Genomic DNA, 25,056 nt, shown 5'->3' with positions numbered 1-25,056 from the left:
TTTAGTTGATAAAGCAAGTGTAATTTGCATCCCGTGTGTGTGTATTATATATTAACATTTGTCAATATAAACTACAGTATAAGCATATTCCGATACAAGAGTACTGGAGTACTAAAATAAACTTAGTTTTCTTTAATTTGATTTATAGTGAATAAAGCAGAACATTTTATGGTATACTGTTTTCTGGTACCCTGACAGGACAGTAAACACAATATTGTTTATATATTTTGGATACAAGTATAGTTGAGGACGACGGTGTTGTAAGGCCAGTCTGTGATGTGCTCCAGGTTGGTCGCAGCAGCTCTCTCCATTGTCGTCGACCCTAAATCATCATTCATCATCGTCATCATCAAGTGCAGGTCGTGGCTACTGGCCGAGGCAGGTCACAGATGGTGCATAAGATGCAGCTGTCAACCAAGTCCACCTGATGAGATGGCCGAACTGAGGTAGGTGAGTTGAAGTGTTGTTCATGGCTGAAGTTCAGACAGCACGCTGGACTTGTGATCCTGTGGTCCCGGGTTCGATCCCAGGCACCGGCGAGAAACAATGGGCAGTTTCTTTCACCCTATGCCCCTGTTACCTAGCAGTAAAATAGGTACCTGGGTGTTAGTCAGCTGTCACGGGCTGCTTCCTGGGGGTGGAGGCCTGGTCGAGGACCGGGCCGCGGGGACACTAAAGCCCCGAAATCATCTCAAGATAACCTCAAGGTACGAGGCTAGGTCTAGTGCAATAATCTCTAGAGGGTTATCAAGTCTGCAACAGTTGCTTACTGACCAAGCTGCAAGATTAACTTTAGTCCTGAACATAGTCCAAGACTAAAGCAAATAAGTGTATTATAACCCAAGATTGATTGATAAAGATTAAGCGTTTACGGCTTGGGCGGGTAGGCGGTTCCATGGGTTAATAACCCTGTGGGTGAAAAAGCATCTCCTGTTCTTCAGTCCTACATTGTGGCTTGTTGATCTTAAAACCATTGTTCCTTGTCTGTGTTACATCTGACCTTTTGAAGAAACTTTTCAGATCAACATCCTCCAATGTGTTCAGTATTTTAAACGTTTCAATAAGATCCGCCCTGTCATGCCTTGTGTGTAGTGTTGTTAGCCCCGTGGCCCTCAACCTTTCCTGATACAGGAGTTGACTTGGCTCTGGAATGACTTGTTGCCTGGTGTTGCACTTTCACCAGAGCAGCCATATCCTTCTGAAGATGAGGTCTTCATGCTTAGATACAGTAATCTAAATGGGGGTGCACCAGAGATTTATACAATTGAATCTCTACCTAACTTTCTACCTAATGAGTAACACATTTAACTTACATATGTTCATAAACACACTTATCTTACGGGCACTTAATGGAATGCTGCTCTTCTCCTTATGATCAAAACTGCATTGTTCCTCATACAGTCGTGTATCTCTTTGTTGAAAATCCTGATTTTGAAGACGTTCGTGTCTTGCAGTCTTAAAGAGCACACAGTCCCTTGATTGAATTCTTGGTGAATCTGATACCTTTGATATATCACTTGCCTTGTGCACATGTGTTCTCGTATTGGCTAACTTAAGTGATATTTGACGCCCTTTGAATATCCTGTGACTTTGATGGTGCTACAAAGCTTCCCCAGCATGGTGCTGCCTTTTGATAATTACTCCTGTGCCTCATCATGGCCGCTGAACAGATGGTGGCCCTCTGATAAATGGCTAGGTGTGTTCAATGTATAATTAGAATCACGAGATGTGAAAAAATCTGCTGTGTATATTGTGATACACTTTATGGTGATATATTAGAATATGTTTAGGAACAATGAGCTATGTTTACCATTTTCATGAAATTGATGGCATAGATAATCTAGCCGGATAGATGTAATATGGTCAATACTCTGGCAAAGAAGCAAGTCAAAATTCAAATACAAATTTAAAATCATATGCTTTATTGTTACTGTATTTTGTCTGATAAGTAATTTCAATGCTACATACGCCCATGGATACAAGAAATTTGATGCATAAAGTTCGTATTTAATGGTAAATATACTTTTAAAAATATTATATTAATGAGATAAAATACAAATAGATACTAGTATAATTTATTAGTTTTTTATAAGAATGAAGAGCAAATCTAGAATTTTACGCCACATAAGTTACGCCACACCACTCGATGAAATTTAATATAAATTTATCTAATTAAAGTTTGTATATCAAGATAGTAAATGTAAAATAATATGCTTGAAGCTATCTCTGATGAAAATTAAACTGCATTATACCATCTTTTTACTTTCAGATTAAAACAAACTGAGTTGTTTTAATTACAAATAATCTACTTTAACAGAATTTACAATATATTTAGTTTCATAATACAAAAATTTGCAATGCTGTAAAAGATAATACATGTTATAAATATAACAGTTTACTTCAAATATAACAATTTAGTTCATATATAAAAGATACATTCATCATTCACCCGCTGCACGCATTCCCTTGCAACAAATATTAACAAATTTACATTTACTGTATTGTTTAATACAGTACTATCATGTATAGTATATTCATGCAGTATATTTTATGAAACTGTAAAAAAAAAAATGAAACAATACAGTATTTTTTTACTTCATTATTAAAAAAATATCTGTAGGTGTAATTATTGGATAACTTTTTCCAGTCATAAAATGAAATGATCTAATATATACTGATTTGTTTTGTACAATCGTCTTCTATACCTTCTAATTACAATAGATTGTAATTAGGCTTAATTACAATCTGTATGTAGAGAAAGATAGAAATGTTAAAACCTATTAATATATAGTAAACCTAGTTTTTGTTAAATATACAAGATTTTTCACTGTGCTAATTTGACGAATGCACCTTTAAGAGTCCTATGTCCCATACTTGGCTAACTTTTCCTGTAATAGTGCCTATGTTACTCCCCATTGAAAGTCTTGATTGTTAAACATTTCCAAGTCCTAACCCCTTCAAGTGAAGACTTGTACTACCCCTCCCCCACCATCAGTTCTGAAACTCCTTTTCCCTGTACAAATTTCGCTGACTTTCACACTATATTGCTTTGTTTACAGCGAGTCAAAATCTGCTGATGGATCAAGCCGATTCATCCCCTTATGTGCTTCCTGATTCTGTATATCCTTTGTATAAGACATTTTTCGCCATAGACAAGTATTTTTGTTGCAGATCTTTATGCAATTTTATATGCTCCGAGCCACAGTCAATGACTTTTGTGATCGTTTGGTAGTGTAGATGGGTTCTGTAGCGCAGTGATCTGTGTCCTCGACTCGCAATCAAGGAGTTTGGGCTGGACAAGTTTCCTTTCACCTCATGCAACTGTTCATCTAGCAGTAAACAGGTACCCAGGAGTTAGGCAAATGTTGTGGGTTGCATCCTGGGAAGGTTCAAAAGTTCGACCTTGTAGAGGGGGGGGGGAGACCTCGATACTACCAGTATATACACAGGGCTGTACTGTGTATGTACTGGTAGTACTGTGTATGGATGTACATATACTGTACATACACAGGCTGCTTGTCCCAGACAAAATGAATTATAATTAAATTACTGTGAGTAATAAATTGCATGCAGTACTACCAAATGCAACCCATCACCCATACCTTTCCTTCTGTCGTCAAAATAGGAAATGACTGTCTTGGTTATGTATTGACTACACAAAATTAACCTCTGGACATATTATAGAACAAAAAATCCTCCATCTTACTGTTGCAACAACATTGTTCTGCTTATAGTCACTCATCTGGTGGAATGTACTGATTTACAGGATGATCGGAAATTATGCTTGTCTGCGGTTTCTATTCATCACGTCCCTCGATAAGGTCCAAGGCAAATCTGACTCCTTTAACATCAACCATTCCTGGAGCATACCTGGAGAGGGTTTATGGAGTTCTTCGACTCCCCAAGTCTTGCCTAGGGTCAGGCTTAACAAGTCTATCAGGGCCCCTTTTCCCCAACAATGCGAGATTATACATAAAAACGGCCATACTGGCTTTACACTTTTTATAATTGCTTACTAGCCTACTAAGGATTAGTTGTGAGGTTATTATGGCAATTAGGTTTGACATATAAAGTACATCCACTATATATCAGGACAACATATATACTTTGAATACAAAGAATAATAAAATGGTATACTATACTTGCCTCTAACACACACTACTTGTTGCCAGCCAACGAGCGTGCACGTTACAGGGAAGGTGACGTTACCAGCACTGCTCGCGAAGCCACCCATGCAAGTTGCAGTCACTGTATCACCAACCTTCCACACTCTGGACTGCCAGTCCGTGGTCGCTAGTGACACCTGTGGTGCTGTTTGGCATCCTGTGTTACGGAACATGAGAACATTAGAATGAACAAAGAAAGCAAAGGGTCTCATCTTAATGACCCTTATTCTGTCCATTCTGGACAAACATGACAAAAGTGAACTGCATTAAATAAGTTTTCAAACAAAATTGGAAGCCATGTGGATTGAGATTAAATAATCACAACAGAACTTATGAGAAGAAATGGAGTTATATAAAGGAAAAAATGTATAGGCTTACCTGGTATGTAGGAAAGGGGCCTAGCCCATACCATTACACTCTTGAGAGTGCTGGACCCCCACACTGGTGATGCAGATGTTAGCAAGCCCTGAACAACAAAACCACACAAGTCATCAAGAGTCATCAGTCACAGGTGAACACACACACAGTCATGTGTATGCTGAACTCTTTCATAAATCAATGCTGATTTATGAGTGTTTCAATATTTCAACACTTGCTCTGAGATTAGTATATATTAGATTAAAGAGAGTTGATTTATGAACTCTTTCATAAATAAGTTATAAATAAATAAATTATCATAATAAGAGCAAACGTAGGCTATGGAGAGGGGAGTAAGGTTGGTTACATACAGTTCATTAGGTAGTTTTTAAGTTTCCCTTTAAACTAGTTGAGAGAACAACCACCTTTTAATTTCATTTTGGAGTTTATTCCATAGTATGGGACCCCTTGATTTGCAGAGCATTTCTGCTATGGTTAAATATCATGCTTGGAATATTAGAAATATATGTTTCTCGTGTGGTACTCATGGATTCTGTTACAGCCCTCTAGGAAACACTTAAGGTCAGGATTAGCATTACAGTGCAGAGTTTTATAGATGTAAGGTACACTTGAGAGGATGTGCAGTAACTTAATTAACGTATTCAAATATTTTAGTACAGGTGATGAGTGCTGTCTTCGACTAGTTTACAATCTTTTTGATAATCGCTAGTTTTACTAAATTGAAACCTGGTAATTACTAAATTTAAAACCTGATAATTCCAACTTAGTTTAGTGTTCTGATAATCACTAGCTTAAGTTTACAACCTATATGTAATTACATAATATCAGAGGCTGGTTCAGAAGAGGCTATATGTCCGTGCTCATGCATGTTCTACATGATTGTGATGGATGTTTCAGGCACAGCAACAGTACAGGTGCTGGTATTATTGAGATACGAACACGAGATTTGAAAAAATGTCGAAAGATAACTCACATTTTGACAAGTGGAGGAGTTAGCACCACTACACCACCAGCATGGGCCGCTGCTTGATGTATTATTGCAGAAGCTGCTCCCCACACTACCAGATACTTGATCACCTGCAATGGATTATTAGATATACATTATTACCATAAATACCTTATTCGTATAATAATATTTATAGTGAAATTTAAGAAAACAAAATTTCCTTAGGGGAATTTAAGAATTTTTGTTGCTTAGGGGAATTTAAAATCAAATTTTAGAAGTAAGAAATAGAGTATAGACTTTAAAGTCTTCTTACTAGCATTTCCCAGACACTGGCCGACGCTTTGGAGGGTGTAGTTGCTGGGAGTAATGACTATGGGGCCACAGGCAGTACTGGTCAATACAGCATTCACGTCCTCCAGTACAAACTGTGGTCAATACGTGTACACAACATTAGTAACCCTACTAAACACCAATTTCATTATTCAGTGCTATATCCTCAATTACAAGCTTCGTAGGTTGTGACTGAAGATGATTAATTGAATGTTAATGATGATACTGGCAAGAGCTAAGTATATTATGTTTTGCTAGATATCAGAGCTGCTTGTAGATTAGCTTTTCTGATATTTTAGACCATTCAAGAGTAGAGGCAGTCGGTTTAGTAATTCTTGTAGGGTTGGTGATCAAGGGTTTGGTGACCAGCAAGGGTAACATGTTGTTGTTTAAGATTAGCTACCTGGAACAAAAAGTTCCAAGTAGCACGGGCTATGGTGAGCCCGTAGTGGACTTCAAACAAAAAAGGGTATAATTTGTACAATTAAGGAAACTAGCAACTTAAAGAGTTATCAAGCTGGTAGAGGTCAATATTAAAATCACCTGATAGGATATATTAATTGATTTTTTTAAGTTGCTTATATTTAAGCAACAAACTTAAAGAAATATTTTTAAATTTCTTGAAACTTTAAGAAATATTAAATTTCTAAGGTTAACGTTAAATTAAAGTAACATCTCTGTTAGGAGTTGTGCACACTGCTTCAACAGTTAAGTCAGCCTCAGCACCCTTAACTTTCAATCAACATAAAACTACTTGAACTTGACATAAAACTTACTTTGAAAACTAGAGGTTCTTGGCTGCCATTCTGTCTCCAGTTAAGACCTTCAAGGTTCTGCAGACCTGCAATATATAAAAGGCACAAAATTAAGTATGTTTATTTACCTGAACTCACTTGAAGGTCACTATTTTTCTAGCGGCCTCGACGAGGACAGAAAGCCGGTGGCTTGTCAAAGGTCCTCCCCCATTTATCCTGATCAATATTCTCAAATTTTAAAATGTTAAAATTCAATTCAGTTCAGCAGTAGCAAGAATGGGGGAAAGTAATCAAAACATTGAGTAGTAATGCAGGTTTTGATAGAATGCCTGAACATTTTTTAATTATTTGACCCATATGTCGGTGTAAATAAGTTGGTTGCTGTCTTTAATTAGCACATGGAAATGTAAAAACAATTAGCTCTACTCAACTTTCATTCATATAATATATATCATATATAGTTACTTTTCTAAAAACCAATCTTTGTAGCGTAATTTGCCTTCATCATTTCATCTCTTCCCTTTCTTCTATTCTCCTGAACTCCATCACTATTTTTCTCATTCTTAAACCAATTGGCGAGTTGTCTTTCCTGGAGAACTAGCGGGCTAAGACTTAACATAAGTTATGTAAAAGGAAGGGAAAGCTCTAAGTCTGCTAACAAGAGTCAGACTTCATCTGTATCCACCTACGTCAATAAAAAACATTCTAGTGTGATCTAAAATTCCAACTCATGACACACATGAAACCGGAACTGACCTATAAAATAAGACGGGTCCGTGATATTATTACTGGGCTTCCCGACGACCTCCATATATTGCTGGGGTGTAAGATAGAGGTCTTGAACCTGGCTCTGGTGTCGTAGTATTAAGGTCCAGCCCCCGTCGGCTCCCTCCACCATTGTAGTAAGGTCACACATCGCCTGAAACACGGTATGTAGCACTTTATTTCTGACACCATAAAAGATGATAACTATTACCCAAAGTTACAAGCTAGGTAGTAACTATCATCATCAATCGACTAGTAATCTGATATCATTAGCAGGAAAGGCCAAATGCTCGTTAATTCAGCCGCCAAATAAATTCAAATCCAGCCGCCAAATAAATTCAAATCCAGCCGCTCGTTAATCAAAGCCTCTCACAAATTTGCAGGGGGAACGGTCTGTGGTAAAACATGGACACATCCGGGTTGGCCTATCTTGAGGTTATCTTGAGATGATTTCGGGGCTTTAGTGTCCCCGCGGCCCGGTCCTCGACCAGGCCTCCACCCCCAGGAAGCAGCCCGTGACAGCTGACTAACACCCAGGTACCTATTTAACTGCTAGGTAACAGGGGCATAGGGTGGAAAGAAACTCTGCCCATTGTTTCTCGCCGGCGCCCGGGATCGACCCCGGGACCACAGGATCACAAGTCCAGTGTGCTGTCCGCTCGGCCGACCGGCTCCCACCGGCCTAAGTTAAATGTTTTAAGAAATTTTAGCATTTACAGACACCCTCAGATGATTTTCATTAAGTGAAACACGAAATATTTGATGTGATTCCTCTAGGATTCCCAATGATTGCAAAAGTATATTTTCTGAGAGAATGGGGGAGAGAGGGAAAAATGTGGGGGAGGAATAGGACGAGATGAGGGGCCAAGAGGGAGATGGGGTGAAGAGGGTGGTAGGAGGGGAAAGAGACCCTTTCAAAGCCGGGTACCCCTTCTATATATATATAAATGGAAATGTCCATTTATATATAAGTCAAACAGGTTGAGGCCCCTCCAACCTCAACCTATTTGAGGTTGGAGGGAAGAGGTTGAAAGTAGGGAGCTAGGGATGAGAGGGGGAGGGTGGGGAGAAGGGGAGAATGTAGATGAGAAGGTGGAGACGGGGTGGGAAGAGGGGGTAATGAGGGGAAAGAGAGGGGGGTGATGTGAGGAGAGAGAAAAAAAAGATGTGTGGCGTGTGGGAGAGACAGACAGACTGTCCCTGACACCACCGGGTAACCTTCCAAGTACAGAACATACAATAAACTGTTGTTCATGTTCAAGTGTTAAATGTTCAAACAGTAAACATAAATAGGCTTATCACAAAATAATGAACAGCCGGTTATTACATATATACACATATATGTAAAGCAGTCCCCCGGCGTTCTGATATTCCAGCGTGTTAAATGTCGGTTGCAATATTACAACACGTTAAGTTACACTTAGCAATATGCAAAAAACATCGTTGAAAGCATAAAAAGTGACATCAATAACAAGTTAACTTCGTATTTATAAAGACCTTTGCGTCAAAATCTGTTGCTTGAGGTTGTTAAGGTAAACAAAGTGTGATGGTTGGTGTTACTGGTGGTGGTGGTATAGGTGTTGCCGGTGGTAAGAAGTGTTGCTGGTAGTGAGAAAATCCACTAGGATAGGTTGGCGCGAACCTACGACCTCAGCATTGCCAGTCGCGTACTCTACCACTAGACCACTACTGACTAGTAAAAGTCTTACAACCGGATCTCTACTGAAATCACAGGAAGTCTGGAGGTCCCTACTGAAGCCAGTCCAAGTTTGTACCTATGACCCACAAGCACTCTGGTGGGAGGGTAGAGTGGCCCCACACCCTACGCCGCCCCAACTTCAGAAATTTCACAAATCCACTAGTCCTGGTGGATTTTCTCATTGATATATATCACGTTAATACAAATCCTGGAATGCGTTTCTATGATGATTTTTATCTTTGTATATCTTTTGTTTCTCAGCAACGGCTTCTAGACATAAGTGAATGGGTACAAACAAAGTTATTTCAAGTTTGATTAATAGCATTACTATTTGATTATTGTCATCAGCAAACCTAAGGAAGAAGCTTTAAAATAATTATTTAATGTAACTGAGACTCGAGCGTCTTTTCTTATGACTTACTATACATCATAGAGAGTGGCAAGCAAAGTACTTCTGCACACTCTTTCAATACCCATGGTGAGATTCCGTCCGGACCAACAGCCTTTCTCACGTCCAGATCCAACAGATTCCTCTCAACCTCATTTCTGGTAATTTCGAACCCTTCCAAGGCATCCTGGTTTACTGCCACCTCTCTTAGCTCAAGGACTTCACCTCGTTCTACTGTGAAGACCTGGAATTTCTTGTTGAGTTCTTCACATACCTCTTTGTCATTCTCTGTGTACCTGTCCTCACCAGTTTTAAGTTTCATCACCTGTTCTTTCACTGTTGGTTTTCTCTTGATGTGGCTGTGGAGCAGTTTTGGTTTGGTCTTGACTTTATTTGCTATATGATTTTCATAATGTCTCTCAGCTTCTCTTCTCATACTGACATACTAATTCCTGGCTCTCTGGTATCTATCTCTGCTTTCTGCTGTTCCTGTTATTTCGGAAGTTCCTCCACGCACTTTTGTTCCTTTGCTTTGCTTCCATACATGTTCTATTAAAGCATGGAATCTTCTTTTGCTTCTCATTTTTTTTCAGTTGGGCCGGAATAAACCAATTTTCTGCCTCCTGACACTTTTGGGTAACATAGTCCATCATGTCTTGTACGGTTTTAGTTCTGAGTTGTGTCCCATGGTGTTTCTCTTAGGAATTTTCTCATCTCATAATTTCCTTTTCGATATGTCAGCCCCTTGTTTTCTAGTTCTTTTTTTTGGGAGGGGGGGGGGATTATTCCTAGCTCTACCAGGTACTCAAAGATCAATACACTGTGTTCAATCATTCCTAAGGGTGCTTCCAACTTAACTTCGTTTATATCCGACTTATTCAGGGTGAATATCAGATCAAACATTGCTGGTTCGTCTTTTCTCATTCTTGTCGGTCCTTTGATGTGTTAGCTTAGAAAGTTTCTTGTTGCCACGTCCAGCAGCTTAGCTCACCAAGTGTCTGGTCCGCCATGTGGGTCTCAGTTCTCCCAATCTATCTTCCCGTGGTTGAAGTTTCCCACGATTAGTAGTCTGGATCCGTTCCTGTTAGTGACAAAAGCTGCTCTCTGTTATGTTAATGATAGCCATGTGGTTTCTATTATATTCCTGTCTGGGTCTTCTGTCATTTGGTGGAGGGTTATAGGTATTCACCTAGTTGTGATTGCGGGGATTGAGCTCTGCTCTTTCGGCCCGCCTCTCAACTGTCAATCAACTGTTTCTACTACTTTTTTTTCCACACCAAACACACACCCCAGGAAGCAGCCCGTGACAGCTGACTAACTCCCAGGTACCTATTTTTACTGCTAGGTAACAGGGGCATAGGGTGAGAGTGTAACACTGTAAAAGTGTTTGGTTTAGTTTATTTAAAATATATATAGTACATGAGTTACAGACAAGGATTGGGGAAGGCGCCAGCTTGGTCGGCCTGAGTTTCACACCTCTAAGAGTTAATGACCCCAAGTGACCTGAGGTCAGATCATGCGAATTTCACCTTACTTCTACTAATCTCATAATTGGAGCCTGGTAGCCTTCAAACATGCCGACGTTTAAGGAGTGGCTTGGTAGAGAGCCGGAGGCTATCTACTTGTGGGCGGAGTTAGCTATTAGGAACTCTAGAAATGTATTCTAGAGTTCTCTCTAGAGTTTCGGGTAGCTGATCCAGTTACGGCGCCTTGTAGTCTTAGCACCTAGGTAGTCAAATACCTAGGTTACAAGGTGTTGAACGAGAGAGGTTGCCTTAGGAACTCTGGAGGTGCTCTAGAATAGTTAGCTAACTGGGGACGGGATAACGAACTAGAGAGAGCTGTTTCCCCCGGCCTCGTTAGTTAACTGGGGGGTGGAATAATGGACAAGATAGAGCTATTTCCCCCACCCCCCGTTACAAGAGAAACTCGGCCCATCGTTTTTCGCCGGCGCCCGGGATCGAACCCGGGACCACAGGATCACGTGTACAACGTGCTGTCCGCTCGGCCACCGGTTGTGTGTGTGTGTGTGTGTGTGTCAAGGTCCGGTATGAATTCATTATATATGTAGTAGACAATAAGAATAAAATATATGCAGTGACCGACGTATACTGAACCGTTTTCTTCTAAACTGCTGCAACTCAACATTTCCAGGATCATTAAATTTTCACTCTTTGTGAGTACAAGTACCTCAATATTATAATGTATTTTCAAATTGCATGTTCCGGACAAGGAATTTATTTACACGAGAAACGTAGCTCATTTGTCGGTGTTTTTACACTGTGGGTTTACGTTAGTCTTAGATAATTCTTGACTAATGTTCACGACAAATTATATTAGACAGTCATTAGGCTACTAAGGTGGTCATACAAACCCCCCCTAAGGTTACGAGGCCTTAAACCCAACACCAAACATGAAAGCATGCTACCAAGTGTCACCCTAGGTTCAATTCCACCTCCACTAGTGTCTTCAACAGTCTCACACTTTTACCTCCACGAGGAAGTGGTGTGGCGGAGGCAGACTCCAGACAGTTTCAAATGTAGATATTAATGAGCTCGATAGCCTCAGGAACCTGTAAACCAGTTGATTGATGGTCGAGAGGCGGGACGAAAGAGCCGAAGCTCCACCCCCCACAAATACCACTAGGCCACTAATACCACTAATGTCTTCAACAGAGCTTTGCTTTGATGTCCATAGGGAATGGAAAGGATGGGGGAGGTAGAGGGATGGGGAGATGAAATTCAGGAAGAGGATGTGGGTGTAGAGAGAGAGGAGGTTTGAAAGTTCGGTGGCCTGTCCACCATGGGTTGACATTTTTGTATGTGTTGTTTGTTTGCGTGTGTGTTATGTTGGGTTGTCAGTACATTGGCTGGGGGGGCTAGTGTTTGTGACCTTGTTGGTGTCCTAAAGCACTAGAGCCGATGGAGTTGGCTGAAGGAGGCTAATCTTAGAAACATCAGGGTAGTTACACTTCTGACGCCACGACAAATGGCAACAGAGCCTCACCATTAAAGAACTAAGTTGTTACATATTTAATGCACCGACTCCCCACCTTCCAAACGCATTGGTGCTTGCATTGATCAAACTCAAAAAAAGCATATTATTTAGCATTTGGTGAAGCATAAATTTACACAGAGAGAGAGAGAGAGAGAGAGAGAGAGAGAGAGAGAGAGAGAGAGAGAGAGAGAGAGAGAGAGAGAGAGAGAGAGAGAGAGAGAGAGAGAGAGAGAGAGAGAGAGAGAGAGAGAGAGAGAGAGAGAGAGAGAGAGAGAGAGAGAGAGAGAGAGAGAGAGAGAGAGAGAGAGAGAGAGCGAGAGCGCGAGAGCGCGAGAGCGCGAGAGCGCGAGAGCGAGCTAGCTAGCGAGAGCACGAGCACGCAAGCAAGCACGCAAGCATAGAATGTTTTGTTGTAATGAACATAGGACAAAAGTAATGTTTGGTGGGTACTCACGGTAATAGTGGTGTTGCTGGGCCTGATATTGTATATCTGACCATTCATGTTAGTCAGGTTGCTGGCAGCGACCTCAGAGCAGTCCCGTGGTACTACACACCACCACCCACACCATGGAAAGAGATGGGTGGGGGGGGGGGGGATGGAAAAGGAGCGTTGAGCGAAAAGAAAGGACAGAGCACGGGGAGGAGGAAGAGTGGCACGGACAGTGGAAGAGGGGAGAAGGAGCAAGGAGAGACATCGATCAGTAATTTTATACATTTTTCTGGCAATATCCCGCAGTATCTAAGGTATCTAACTCGAACTCTGAACCTAACCTAATACCTAGTTTAGAACTATCACAGGTAAAGCCATGTGTCACTCATGTGTCACCAGTCATTGATTAAATTCTATTCGTAAATGATTTATACAAATTGTTACAACTGTAGCTGCACTGAACAGGTGTCCACCCGGAAGAAACCCTTTAAGCTAACAAGTAGTGATGAGACTTGTTTTGGACCGAATATAAGATAAGGCTACGGTAGTTTACATAGCCTATGAATTACAATTAAAAAAGCATACACCAATAATCATACCAATATGACTGCAAGACATATATTGTGAAGAAAATGTTGCTTACAATACTACCTTATTTCAGTTTACATAGTAAGTATATATTAGATTATTCACATTTTGAAGATATATTTTGAGACCAATAGAAAGGTCATCGGTAAGGTGGTTCCCTGATTTTAAACTCTTGAGTTTACTTTAGTACTGAACATGTTCAGGACTAACGTTTATAATAATAGCAATAATAACTTTAGGTTATTTAAAAAATATATATACTAAAGAATAATATACAATGGTTTAATAATTGTTATAGAGTATGCATCTTTATTAATAAGACCAGTAAGTTATGGCGTTTCTGCCAGAACTTAAAATATGTCAGTAGGGTTTAGCGAAATATTCAGTCTACCTCAACTGTGTAGAAAGTTTTGTTCAGGTAAATGCTTAATACTATACAAGAAGTAAACTAACATAAGCATTCTTAGAGACAGTTAGCACATGATATACAACTGTTAATGAAGGCATAATGGAAAGAAACAGGAGAAAAAGAACATGTGTTATTGAGTGATACTTAACATTAAATGAGAAATTGTAACATTTATGAATTGTGGCAAGATCTGAAAATAATTGACAATTATACAGGAGACATGTAAACAGCCGTTTACATGTTATTAATTTTAAAATTGTAGATGACACTTAGAAAAAAATTACATACCATTTGTTATGACATTTCGAAAAGCAGTATATAGTAACAGTATATATGTAGTAATTAAGAATTTAAGGACAAAATAACAGCAAAATACAGGTTGACATGGGTGAAGAGAGGTAGTGAGGGAAAACTAGTTACATCAAGTGAATAACGTAGTTCTTAGTTTCCATTTTAAACTGGGCGGGCGGAGCACAATTTTAAAATTCCTTAGGGAGGTCATTCCACAGTTTAGGATCTTTTGATTTGCAGAGCGTTTCTGCTTTGGTTAAGTCGCCCTCTTGGAAATAATTAAAATGAAAAGATATTTGTTCCTCGTGTGATGCTCACTGGTTCATTCGCTGATTTATGTTGAGTAATTAGGGATCAAAGGTAATTTTAGATTGTAGATCCCCAGGCACTGATAAGAAGTATTTTGCCGCTTTTTAGAAGAAGAAATGGTGGGTAGTGGTCTGTTGAACTATAAGTTATTATTCCAGAGGTTTGTGTAGAGGTTAGGTTGGTCCTGGTCACATTCTTTATGACATCACTGTTCTACTTGGTCATTTCTCCTTAGTATCTCGTATGTCGTTATCATGTCTGCCCTATCCCTTTTTTTTCGCCCGGTGTAGTGAGCTCCAGTTCCCCGAGTCTTTCTTCACAATTCTGGCACGAGTCTTAATTGTTGCATGTCTATTGATGTTCCTTGGTTTTCTTTTGTGTTTCTTTGTGTAAAGGGTTCCGTGCAGGCGCAGCATACACAAGAATGGGTCTCACTGGCAGGCGCAGCATACACAAGAATGGGTCTCACTGGCAGGCGCAGCATACACAAGAATGGGTCTCACTGGCAGGCGCAGCATACACAAGAATGGGTCTCACTGGAATTATAGTCTTTGAAAGTGGTCTTTTGTCCAAGTTGTTAATATTTATCCAAGTTCGGACGTGTCACGGTGATACAAATACTGTGAGATTGTTTTGCTATGCCAGTGACATGGTAATACTGTGACTGTTATTGAGAACTATGCAAATTTATGAGCTAGAAAAAAGACGTTTGTTACTGTGCATGACCTCACAAATTCTAAAATGTGTGGTAGTGCAGGCAGGCACTACACCCCCATGGGCAGGAACACAGTAGCCTCAGCACTGTGAAATCTCCATTACACGATCCATAAGCTGGCCAATTGTCATGTACCACACTAACAATAATAATTTAAGTAGTTAAGGTGAAACCATTCTAAATGCTCTTTAAATAGTTTTGTCCAAAGGCCTTGAGAAGATATCTATTATAATGAATATAATTGTATAGTATAAATAAAATATTTGGTGTAGATTACAAAATTGTTAATACCAGTAGATGAATTTTAAAGGATTTACTACGACCCATTACAACTACCATGTCACGTTACCAGTGAACTTATACAGTTTGCTTCAAAGTTAGCAGCGATCGAAAAAAAAAACTTGAGGCTACTGTAAGCAAACTTTCCTCTACACCAACCACCCAAGGTTCCTCATGAACTTGGGAACTTTTGCCCGAAGCGTGCTAGTGGCTTTACAAGAATGTAAATTCATCATTGCTATGTACAATGTACAAACCGATCGCCACGACCGAAAGAGCAGAAACCCCTGCGCCGGAGAAGAGCATGAAGCTCCCCGACCCGACCCCCGGAGACTAAACCCCCCAATGTATGTTCTTGTATATAAATATATAAACTGTGCCAGCAACTCACCCTTAACACAAGTGTCATTAGTGGTGACCCAAGTGCTGCCTGTACACTGCACGAGGCCGCCGGGCGCCCCAGACGCCGTCTGCCACCCGTCCATACACTCCCAGTACACAACATAGACGGTACCGGTACTCAACGTGAAGTTCTTCACCATGCTGGCGTTGGGGTCAAGTGCTGGCGCAGGACCGGAGCAGCTCACAGTGTTGCTTACTGACGCAACAATAGATACATAAAACACTAACAGGTTTAACTAGGCTAGGTTTGTTTAAAATTTGTCGCTATAGGCGACACATGGATAAATTACCATGCGTAAAATTATCTAGTATTAACACGAACGCACACAAAAGAACGGAGGCTCGTAAAGTAGCCTATTGCCTCTTGAAAATATAATAAAACAAAAACTTACCATTACAAAAGCCAGGAGATGCCCAGGAGGGTCCGCCTGGGTATGTGAGGACTGCGGTGATGTTGGGTGCCCAAGCTTGGGCTGAGTTATTGCATATCCATACCCAAGCTCCAGTCCCAACCTGAGTCAACGTCGCTGCTGGTACAGCTGTCGTGGTGGGTGCTTGTGTGGTAGTGGTGGTTGGGGCTTGAGTGGTAGTGGTGGTGGTAGTTGGTGCTGGTGTGGTAGTGGTGGTTGGTGCTAGTGTGGTAGTGGTGGTTGGTGCTGGTGTGGTAGTGGTGGTGGTTGTTGCTTGTGTGGTAGTGGTGGTGGTTGGTGCTTGTGTGGTGGTAGTGGTGGTTGGTGCTTGTGTGGTAGTGGTGGTTCTAGTCATTATAGTGGTGGCAGTAGCAGTAGTTGTAGTAGCAGCTGTTGCTGCAAAGAAATTAAAAAAAAAGTGACATTAACAATTATTAAATTAAGAAAACAGATGCCTGAAAACTTCAAGACAGCAAAACAAACTAAAATTTCTGCTTGATGGAAAGAAAAGCCTCTACTTCGATGGCTCTCAATGCAACAGTGACCCTTGATGTCTGATTCTTCAAATGCTAATTCATGAATAACCGCAAAAATAAATAAATATGTCGTTAAAAGAATTGGAATGGCATCTAAATATTCAAATAATTCTATACTTTGAGTAGCCTAATGAAGGACTTTGGCTGGTATTGTTGACTAGAAGAGAGGCAGACAGTGTTGACCAACTCTATAACCATCAACAAACAAATTCCAATCAAGTCAGTTACGTGTGCAGCAAGCCCTGCTCAATATCTTTACGTGTGCAGCAAGCCCTGCTCAATATCTTTACGTGTGCAGCAGGCCCTGCTCAATATCTTTACGTGTGCAGCAGGCCCTGCTCAATATCTTTACGTGTGCAGCAAGCCCTGCTCAATATCTTTACGTGTGCAGCAGGCCCTGCTCAATATCTTTACGTGTGCAGCAGGCCCTGCTCAATATCTTTACGTGTGCAGCAGGCCCTGCTCAATATCTTTACGTGTGCAGCAAGCCCTGCTCAATATCTTTACGTGTGCAGCAGGCCCTGCTCAATATCTTTACGTGTGCAGCAGGCCCTGCTCAATATCTTTACGTGTGCAGCAGGCCCTGCTCAATATCTTTACGTGTGCAGCAGGCCCTGCTCAATATCTTTACGTGTGCAGCAGGCCCTGCTCAATATCTTTACGTGTGCAGCAGGCCCCGCTCAATATCTTTACGTGTGCAGCAAACCCTGCTCAATATCTTTACGTGTGCAGCAGGCCCTGCTCAATATCTTTACGTGTGCAGCAAGCCCTGCTCAATATCTTTACGTGTGCAGCAGGCCCTGCTCTATATCTTTACGTGTGCAGCAAGCCCTGCTCAATATCTTTACGTGTGCAGCAGGCCCTGCTCTATATCTTTACGTGTGCAGCAGGCCCTGCTCTATATCTTTACGTGTGCAGCAGGCCCTGCTCTATATCTTTACGTGTGCAGCAGGCCCTGCTCTATATCTTTACGTGTGCAGCAGGCCCTGCTCAATATCTTTACGTGTGCAGCAGGCCCTGCTCTATATCTTTACGTGTGCAGCAAGCCCTGCTCAATATCTTTACGTGTACAGCAGGCCCTGCTCTATATCTTTACGTGTGCAGCAGGCCCTGCTCTATATCTTTACGTGTGCAGCAGGCCCTGCTCTATATCTTTACGTGTGCAGCAAGCCCTGCTCAATATCTTTACGTGTGCAGCAGGCCCTGTTCTATATCTTTACGTGTGCAGCAGGCCCTGCTCTATACCTTTACGTGTGCAGCAGGCCCTGTTCTATATCTTTACGTGTGCAGCAGGCCCTGCTCTATATCTTTACGTGTGCAGCAGGCCCTGCTCAAAATCTTTACGTGTGCAGCAGGCCCTGTTCTATATCTTTACGTGTGCAGCAGGCCCTGCTCTATATCTTTACGTGTGCAGCAATTATTCAACCACCTCCCAAATGTCTCGGTAGCGAGGCTACTTACTGGTGGTAGTTGCGGGAAAGTCACACTTGTTGAGGCTCGTGTCCCACACAGTGCCTACAGGACAGGGCATGGTGGTCCATTTTGACATGGTGCTGCAGAGCAGGTACTGTACCGTGCTGGTTGAGTCGGCCACCATTGTACCGATGGTTGTGCACGATCCCCCGGCCACGGGCGCTACGGAAAGCCAGAAAGATGTTATGGAAAGCAATATTTGGAGAATAAGTAAATACATTAGTAAATAAGATGGAGTTGGGTTAACAGCCAAGAGTAAAGGTAAGACATTCAAAACGCTTTTGTGTATTTAACACATTTAAGTTCAAGTTTATTGAGGCAATAAGATACATCTCAAAAAGGTTAGAAGAGCTTAGGCTATTTCTACCCTCTTATTTATCATATTTGGTAATGGAGATTCGCTAAGAGTTATTAATCATTAAAACAAATCACAGTTCATTATTTAACCCATTATAATGCATGAAGCAAGTCTTCCTAGTACTCACTAGTGGTCAGCGGCGTGCCACATTTGTTTAGGTCCGAGCTCCATGTTGTGCCGGAAGGACAGGCCATAGCTACCCATATCATGGTGGTACACGACAGGTAGCCGTTGGGGTTGTTCGGGTCTGCTGCTGTAGAGCCAGTTGAGCATGATCCACCAACAGTGGCGCCCGTTGATCCTACGGAAGCAAAGAGGAACATTCGGATGTTACGATGTAGCACTAGGGAAGGGAATTATCAGGAAATATCACTTGGAAGGATTGAGGATTAGGATTTCGGATAGAAAGGAGGGACAGAATGGTGCCCAACCACTAGGAAAGTAACATATATATTTTCCTCGTCAGCACATACGAATATGTTGACGACATATCTAAAGTATATACTAGGGCTAAATCCATCCATCTGAAGGGTAGACGACGTAACGTGAAACATAATGCCTGAGCAAACAAGATTCTCAATGGGGGTGAGTCCCACTATATCCTGTAGATATGTCCACGACATATTCGTATGTGTACAATGAAATCACAACAACGTGAAATATCAATGAGAAAATCAGTAAAGCCAATCAATTCGAATCTACATTGTGATTCAGAGGAAATATCTGTTCCATCCATGCTGGCTTTAGAATTTCTAGAATTAAATATATCAATAGATACCCTTCTCCGGGACACAGGTCAAGACGATGAATACAAGCAACAAAAGGTGCCGCTTCATGGTGCAGAAACTCTATGGTGCTCCCGACTGAACAGTGGAGCACTTTCCTCACGTCTCAGGCCCGTGTGGCGAATGAACACGTGCACGGCTGCTCTTGCGTCTTGCCGCTTATTGGCCTGCTTGATGTTGGTCTTTCTTCGTGTCTCGTCTCTGATTGGTTCGCTTCGCCGTTGCTCCTCCTATACATGGCGATGATTGGTTCGTTCGTCCCTGCACCGCCTTATTCATGCTAATTGGCCCACGTTTAGACGGTCATGTTTGCTAGGAAGGAGGAGCCCACATTGGTCAAAAAGTGACGAGCGTCATATAATTAATGCAATTTCAAGATATGACGTGCTTTCAGTTGCACGGTGCTGGAAGGGGAGGGGTGTGATGCATGTCATTTGGTACGTGATACATTTCAGCTGTGATGCATGCCTGAACTCACCCAATCAACAATTATATACACAAATCATAATAAATATCCATAAATTACTTCTCACGCTGCACAGGAACACCGGTGTTCAACACAACGTCATATAATATAAGACTAGTTGGGTTGTCACCTGTATTTAGCCTGGCTGTCCAATCTCATGTTCGGTGAACTAACTCACGCGAAAATAAACGCAATAAGGTAAGCGTTTTTATTCAACCTGGTTTAAGAGGTGGGTGAATTATAGAGCGTTTTATAAGTCTCATGAACTTGAATGATTCGTCATGAGGTGCACGACAACGGGCCCAGAGTGCATGTCGTTCTGGATCTCGTGGAATAATTAAGTATAAGTATAATTGGCATATTGATTTACCAGTACACGTGACGCAGTTGTTCGCGGAGCCTACTCATCCAGTTAATAGCCACACTCCGAAGCGTTTAACCTTTTTTGAAAGGAATTTACACCCACGTCGTAAATGCTTATCACCTTTGGACTAAAATAATAAATGGTCACTGCAGGTTTTATTGATCCGTTGATCGATTGTTGCCGCATGAGGCAACTAGGTTATTGTGCACCCCATACTCATCCTGTGAGCAGTTGCTCTAAAAAGGATTATAGAGGGCACAAATAAGGCATCTCTTGTAGTAATCATCGCCGGTATATTATTGTGTTTAAGCAGTATATCTCAACTTGTATTCTTGACATGCATCTCATTATGTATAATCATTTACCAAGCATATATTCATTTACTCCACTAATGGGAATATATATATTTACAAGTATACACACAGTATATTAATTCCTACATTTCTCAGCACCGCCCGAGCCCACACCGGCGTCCCCGCCCGCCTTCATAGCCTCATAACACCGCTTATCGCTCAAATTTTCAAATTTACAAATTTTATGTTAAGTCACTTGTAACTGCAGATATGCTACTTACAACACATGTATTCCACAAGATTGATTGATTGACGAAGATTAAGCCACCACAAGAAGGGGCACGGGCATGAATAGCCCGTAAGTGGAAGATGTTTGGAGTGAATGTGATCTATTCCACTAGAGGCTTCTACCATCTAACTTCCGGTAACAGCCCCATTCCTGTGCCAGGTAAGTCCACGACGGGCTCACCATAGCCCGTGCTAGTTGGAACTTTTTGTTCCCTGAATCTAAAATAACAACAACTCCCATCTGAGACATTATCACTTGGTGAGGTGGTCCCGTGACACCTGTTCCGACCGGTCTTCACAACGGAACTGCTCCTCTTCTCTCACTTCTGCCTAAATCTCAACTCAAAATCCACATCTGGTCACATGTCATCTGGCCCTCCAAGACCATAACCCCTCTCCTTTCTGGTCGTCCACCAATTCTTGAAGTATGTACATTAATGACACTATGTAAAAGACACATCTAATAGTTTATGTAGGGCGTACGTAAATCTGTGTATCTTTGTATTTACGTATGTAGGTTAGCTTAGCATTTTAAAAGCACCGAATCACCTTCTGTGGTTGAGTGTTCAATAAACCCTTGAACTGTATGTTTAACACTTCTCTAACCCTGTCCATGGAGGACAGAAGAAAATGTATATATGCTGGTTAGCATTGTAAATGTCTGGCCACGTCTGTGGTAGAAAATAATAAAAAAAAAAAAAAAAAAAAAAAAAAATTCTTGAAGTATCGCCGCCCCTCATATAATAGGCGGCCGGTACACACAGGCCTCCAAGTGTCGCTCTTCAGCCGCTGTCGGCGACATCGGAGTCTCTCCTCCCAACCGGATTTAATTGGCGCCACTCTCAATGATAGCGACAATTTGGCGTCCCATATTGTCTGCACAACCACAGCTTCAAACAACATTTTAGTAGATGTGGTCGCTGGTATACCATTGTAGTAGATGTGGTCTCTGGTATACCATTGTAGTAGATGTGGTCGCTGGTATACCCGAGTTTATTGGGCAGCGCCACTCGTCCTGTGAGTGAACACACCGCCATAGCAGCATGTATAACATTCCCCAATAGGAAGAAAACCCGCTTGTTCATCTTGTCACTTGTACCCAGACACAGCTAGACTTGCTTAACTGTATAAAGTGAACAGCTTATCAAACAAGATTAAAAAGAGTGGCTTGTGAAGTCAGACCCATCATTGGTCAGCAAGAGGGAGAAGAGGCATGGTATGTGGTGACAAGGGCCACACTGGTAACTGATGTGGGATTGTAGCAGGAAGAGGAGAGGGGGAGTGTACTCACCTAATTGTACTCATTTAATTGTGCTTCGCCTGTTTGGTCCCGCCTCTCAACTGCCAATCAACTGGTGTACAGGGTCCTGAGCCTACTGGGTTCTATCATATCTACATTTGAAACTGTGTATGGAGTCAGCCTCCACCACATCACTGCCTCATGCATTCCAGTTGTTAACTACTCTGACACTGAAAAACTTTCTCATGTCTCTGCCTCATTTGGGTACTCAGTTCCCACCTGTGTTCCCATGTTCGTGTTCCACCCATGATAAATAGTTTGTCTTTGTCCACGCTGTCAATTATTCTGAAAATTTTGTAGGTGGTGATCATGTCTCCCCTTACTCTTCTGTCTTTCAGGGACGTGAGGTTTAGCTCCCGTAGCCTTTCATCGTAGCTCATACCGCTCAGTTCTGGGACTAGTCTGGTGGCATGCCCTCTAACTTTGTGTGTATATTTGTGTGTGTAATTACCTAAGTGTAATTACATAAGTGTAGTTACAGGATGAGATCTACGCTCGTGGTGTCTCGTTTTCCCAGCACTCTTTGTCGTATAACGCTTTGAAAAAGGTATGTGTGTATTGACTTAGGTTGGTCATTAGTTAAGTCATGTCAAAACAGTTTTAATTGAAAACCTATAGAATGCTATGAATGATGTTTTTAATATACTTAAGAGCACCAGTGTATAAACTTTCAGTGGTACAGTGGTATCAGGTAGAGGGTTACAATGGTAGCAGGTGTTACAGTGGGACCCCAGTCAGACCCCAGCGACCCCAGTGAGACCCCAACGACCCCAGTCAGACCCCAGTGGTTGTTTATCTCTTTACGGGGGAGGGTAGAGAGTGAGGAATTTTCAATCACGGGGTGTTTATAAACACAGTACAACACTCAGTGTCCCCATGATGTATTTATCCCTTCATGGGTGGAGGGGAGGGTAGATAGTGGGGAAATTGTCCCATTAAAGGTGTTTACCAAGTGAGGTGAGCCTCATGAACTCTTTTCCCCTTACCCTGTACAGGAGAAGATGCGAAGTAGTCAGACGAGTATGTGTAGGGTGTAGGAGGAAGGGCAGAAGAGTGTGTAGGGTGTAGCAGGCATGGTGGAGAGTGTGTAGGGTTCAACAACTATTGCTGGAGTGTGCAGGGTGTAACAGCCAGTGTTGGAGTTTAGCAGCCAGTGTTGGAGTGTGTAAGGTATGGAAGTCAGCGTAGCTATTAATATATGAATTTATGAGTGAATAATTTGGAGAACAACTGTGAGAACACGTGTGAACACAGTCTCCGTGGCGCAGTGGTAAGATACTCGCCTGGCGTTTCGCAAGCGCCTTGCCTTGGGTTCGAATCCTGGCCGGGGAGGATTGACCGGGCGCCAATCCTTAACTGTAGCCTCTGTTCACCCAGCAGTGAATGGGTACCTGGTTGTTAAACGATTCGGCGGGGTCGTATTCCGGGGAAATTAGGGTTAAGGACCTTGCCCGAAACGCTACGCGTAATAGTGGCTTTACAAGAATGTAAAAACTCTTGTATATAAAAATGTGTTATTCAGGGGTCGAGAACAAGGCAGAGGCAGTGAGGCTGGACCCCCATTGAAGATGATTAAGCTGCCGGCCAGACGGGACTCTTGGTTATCCAACCCGTCAAATGTAATCTTAAACAATTTATCAAGAGGCTACGAGACGCCCGATCTTGCCATCTCAGCAAATTACTTTCAGGATTTGCACCTTAAAACAGACTAGGATTGAAACTTTAAAACAGACCTTGCTACCTAATCCCAGCCATTCAAAAACGAAAGCTCCTTGACATGAGAGAGCAAGCTTAGCTTAGCTGCCAACACACACAAGTACACAGTGAGTACACAGTGGAATAGGTGAGCACACAGTGGAATAGGTGAGCACACAGTGGAATAGGTGAGCACACAGTGGAATAGGTGAGCACACAGTGGTATACAACACACACAATTCGGGAGCCGGTGGCCGAGCGGACAGCACGCTGGACACGTGATCCTGTGGTCCCGGGTTCGATCCCGGACGCCGGCGAGAAACAATGGGCAGAGTTTCTTTCACCCTATGCCCCTATTACCTAGCAGTAAATAGGTACCTGGGAGTTAGTCAGCTGTCACGGGTTGCTTCCTGGGGGTGGAGACCTGGTCGAGGACCGGGCCGTGGGGACACTGAGCCCCGAAATTATCTCAAGATCTGGGTCCTTGTTTGAATTACACCATCTTGGAACAAAGACAGCACACCTATCCACTCACAGTACTTTGCGTTGGGGAAATAAAAAAAATATATACGAAGTAATTAAATACAATTTAGTCCATGTAACATACTAAGTTCGCTATTAATTTGCTTAGAAATAAGTTTGTTTTCCTATGGGATAGGTAGGCGACAGTGACGTTGAACAGAACCGGCAATGTTTACATTCTTCCCGAGGGGAGGTTGCGAGGGGTAATAAATTGAAGGGTGACCCTTGACATTGGTAGTCAGTCAATAAAGATAAAAAAAAAAATAGCATACAAGGGATTCTTAACCGGAGGGGGGAACCTTTGGTGGGGGGGGGAGGTTGTATGAGGCTCTCAACAATATGCCAAAATGTGGTTTGATTAGAATTATCTACATCATCCTATTGAGTACTTTTTATAACTCTGTGTACCATCGTACATTCATAGACGTGATGGGTAATTAAATAGTAGAATTTGGTACTATTCACTCTACAGTCCGACAAAATAAAGCTGAAAACCAAACTTAAATATTCCTAGGCCTCGTATTGTACATGTATGTACTATATTAGGCCTCAGATAGCGTGTATTTGGCTTAGGAAAGTTAGGTTAGGTTAGGTTTTCCTTGCAACATCAGTACAAAAACTTTCCCTAGTACCGATTTCTAATTGCCTTTAATTTTTAAATTTTGCCCTGAGTGGCGTGTTTATTGGGCAGCGCCACTCATCCTGTGAGTGGACACACC

General features: G+C 41.9%; 1 protein-coding gene across 1 annotated transcript; it reads right to left on the bottom strand.

Moving 5' to 3' along the window:
* Positions 1 to 1,901: 1,901 nt before the first annotated feature.
* Positions 1,902 to 19,637, bottom strand: LOC123771170 (mucin-2). The gene is made up of 12 exons (XM_045763622.2): positions 19,403 to 19,637; positions 18,752 to 18,925; positions 18,255 to 18,428; positions 16,240 to 16,653; positions 15,837 to 16,043; positions 12,879 to 12,970; positions 7,332 to 7,494; positions 6,597 to 6,661; positions 5,804 to 5,915; positions 5,518 to 5,621; positions 4,545 to 4,632; positions 1,902 to 4,323 (listed from the first exon to the last, which is right to left on the bottom strand). The coding sequence occupies exons 1-12, from the start codon at positions 19,458 to 19,460 to the stop codon at positions 4,082 to 4,084; spliced, it is 1,893 nt and encodes a 630-aa protein (XP_045619578.2). The 5' UTR covers positions 19,461 to 19,637; the 3' UTR covers positions 1,902 to 4,081.
* Between the last annotated feature and the right edge of the window lie 5,419 nt (positions 19,638 to 25,056).

This window comes from Procambarus clarkii, chromosome 65 (genome assembly GCF_040958095.1).
Source record: "Procambarus clarkii isolate CNS0578487 chromosome 65, FALCON_Pclarkii_2.0, whole genome shotgun sequence".
Lineage (NCBI taxonomy): Eukaryota > Metazoa > Arthropoda > Malacostraca > Decapoda > Cambaridae > Procambarus > Procambarus clarkii.
This window is presented reverse-complemented; position numbering and strand designations above follow the sequence as displayed.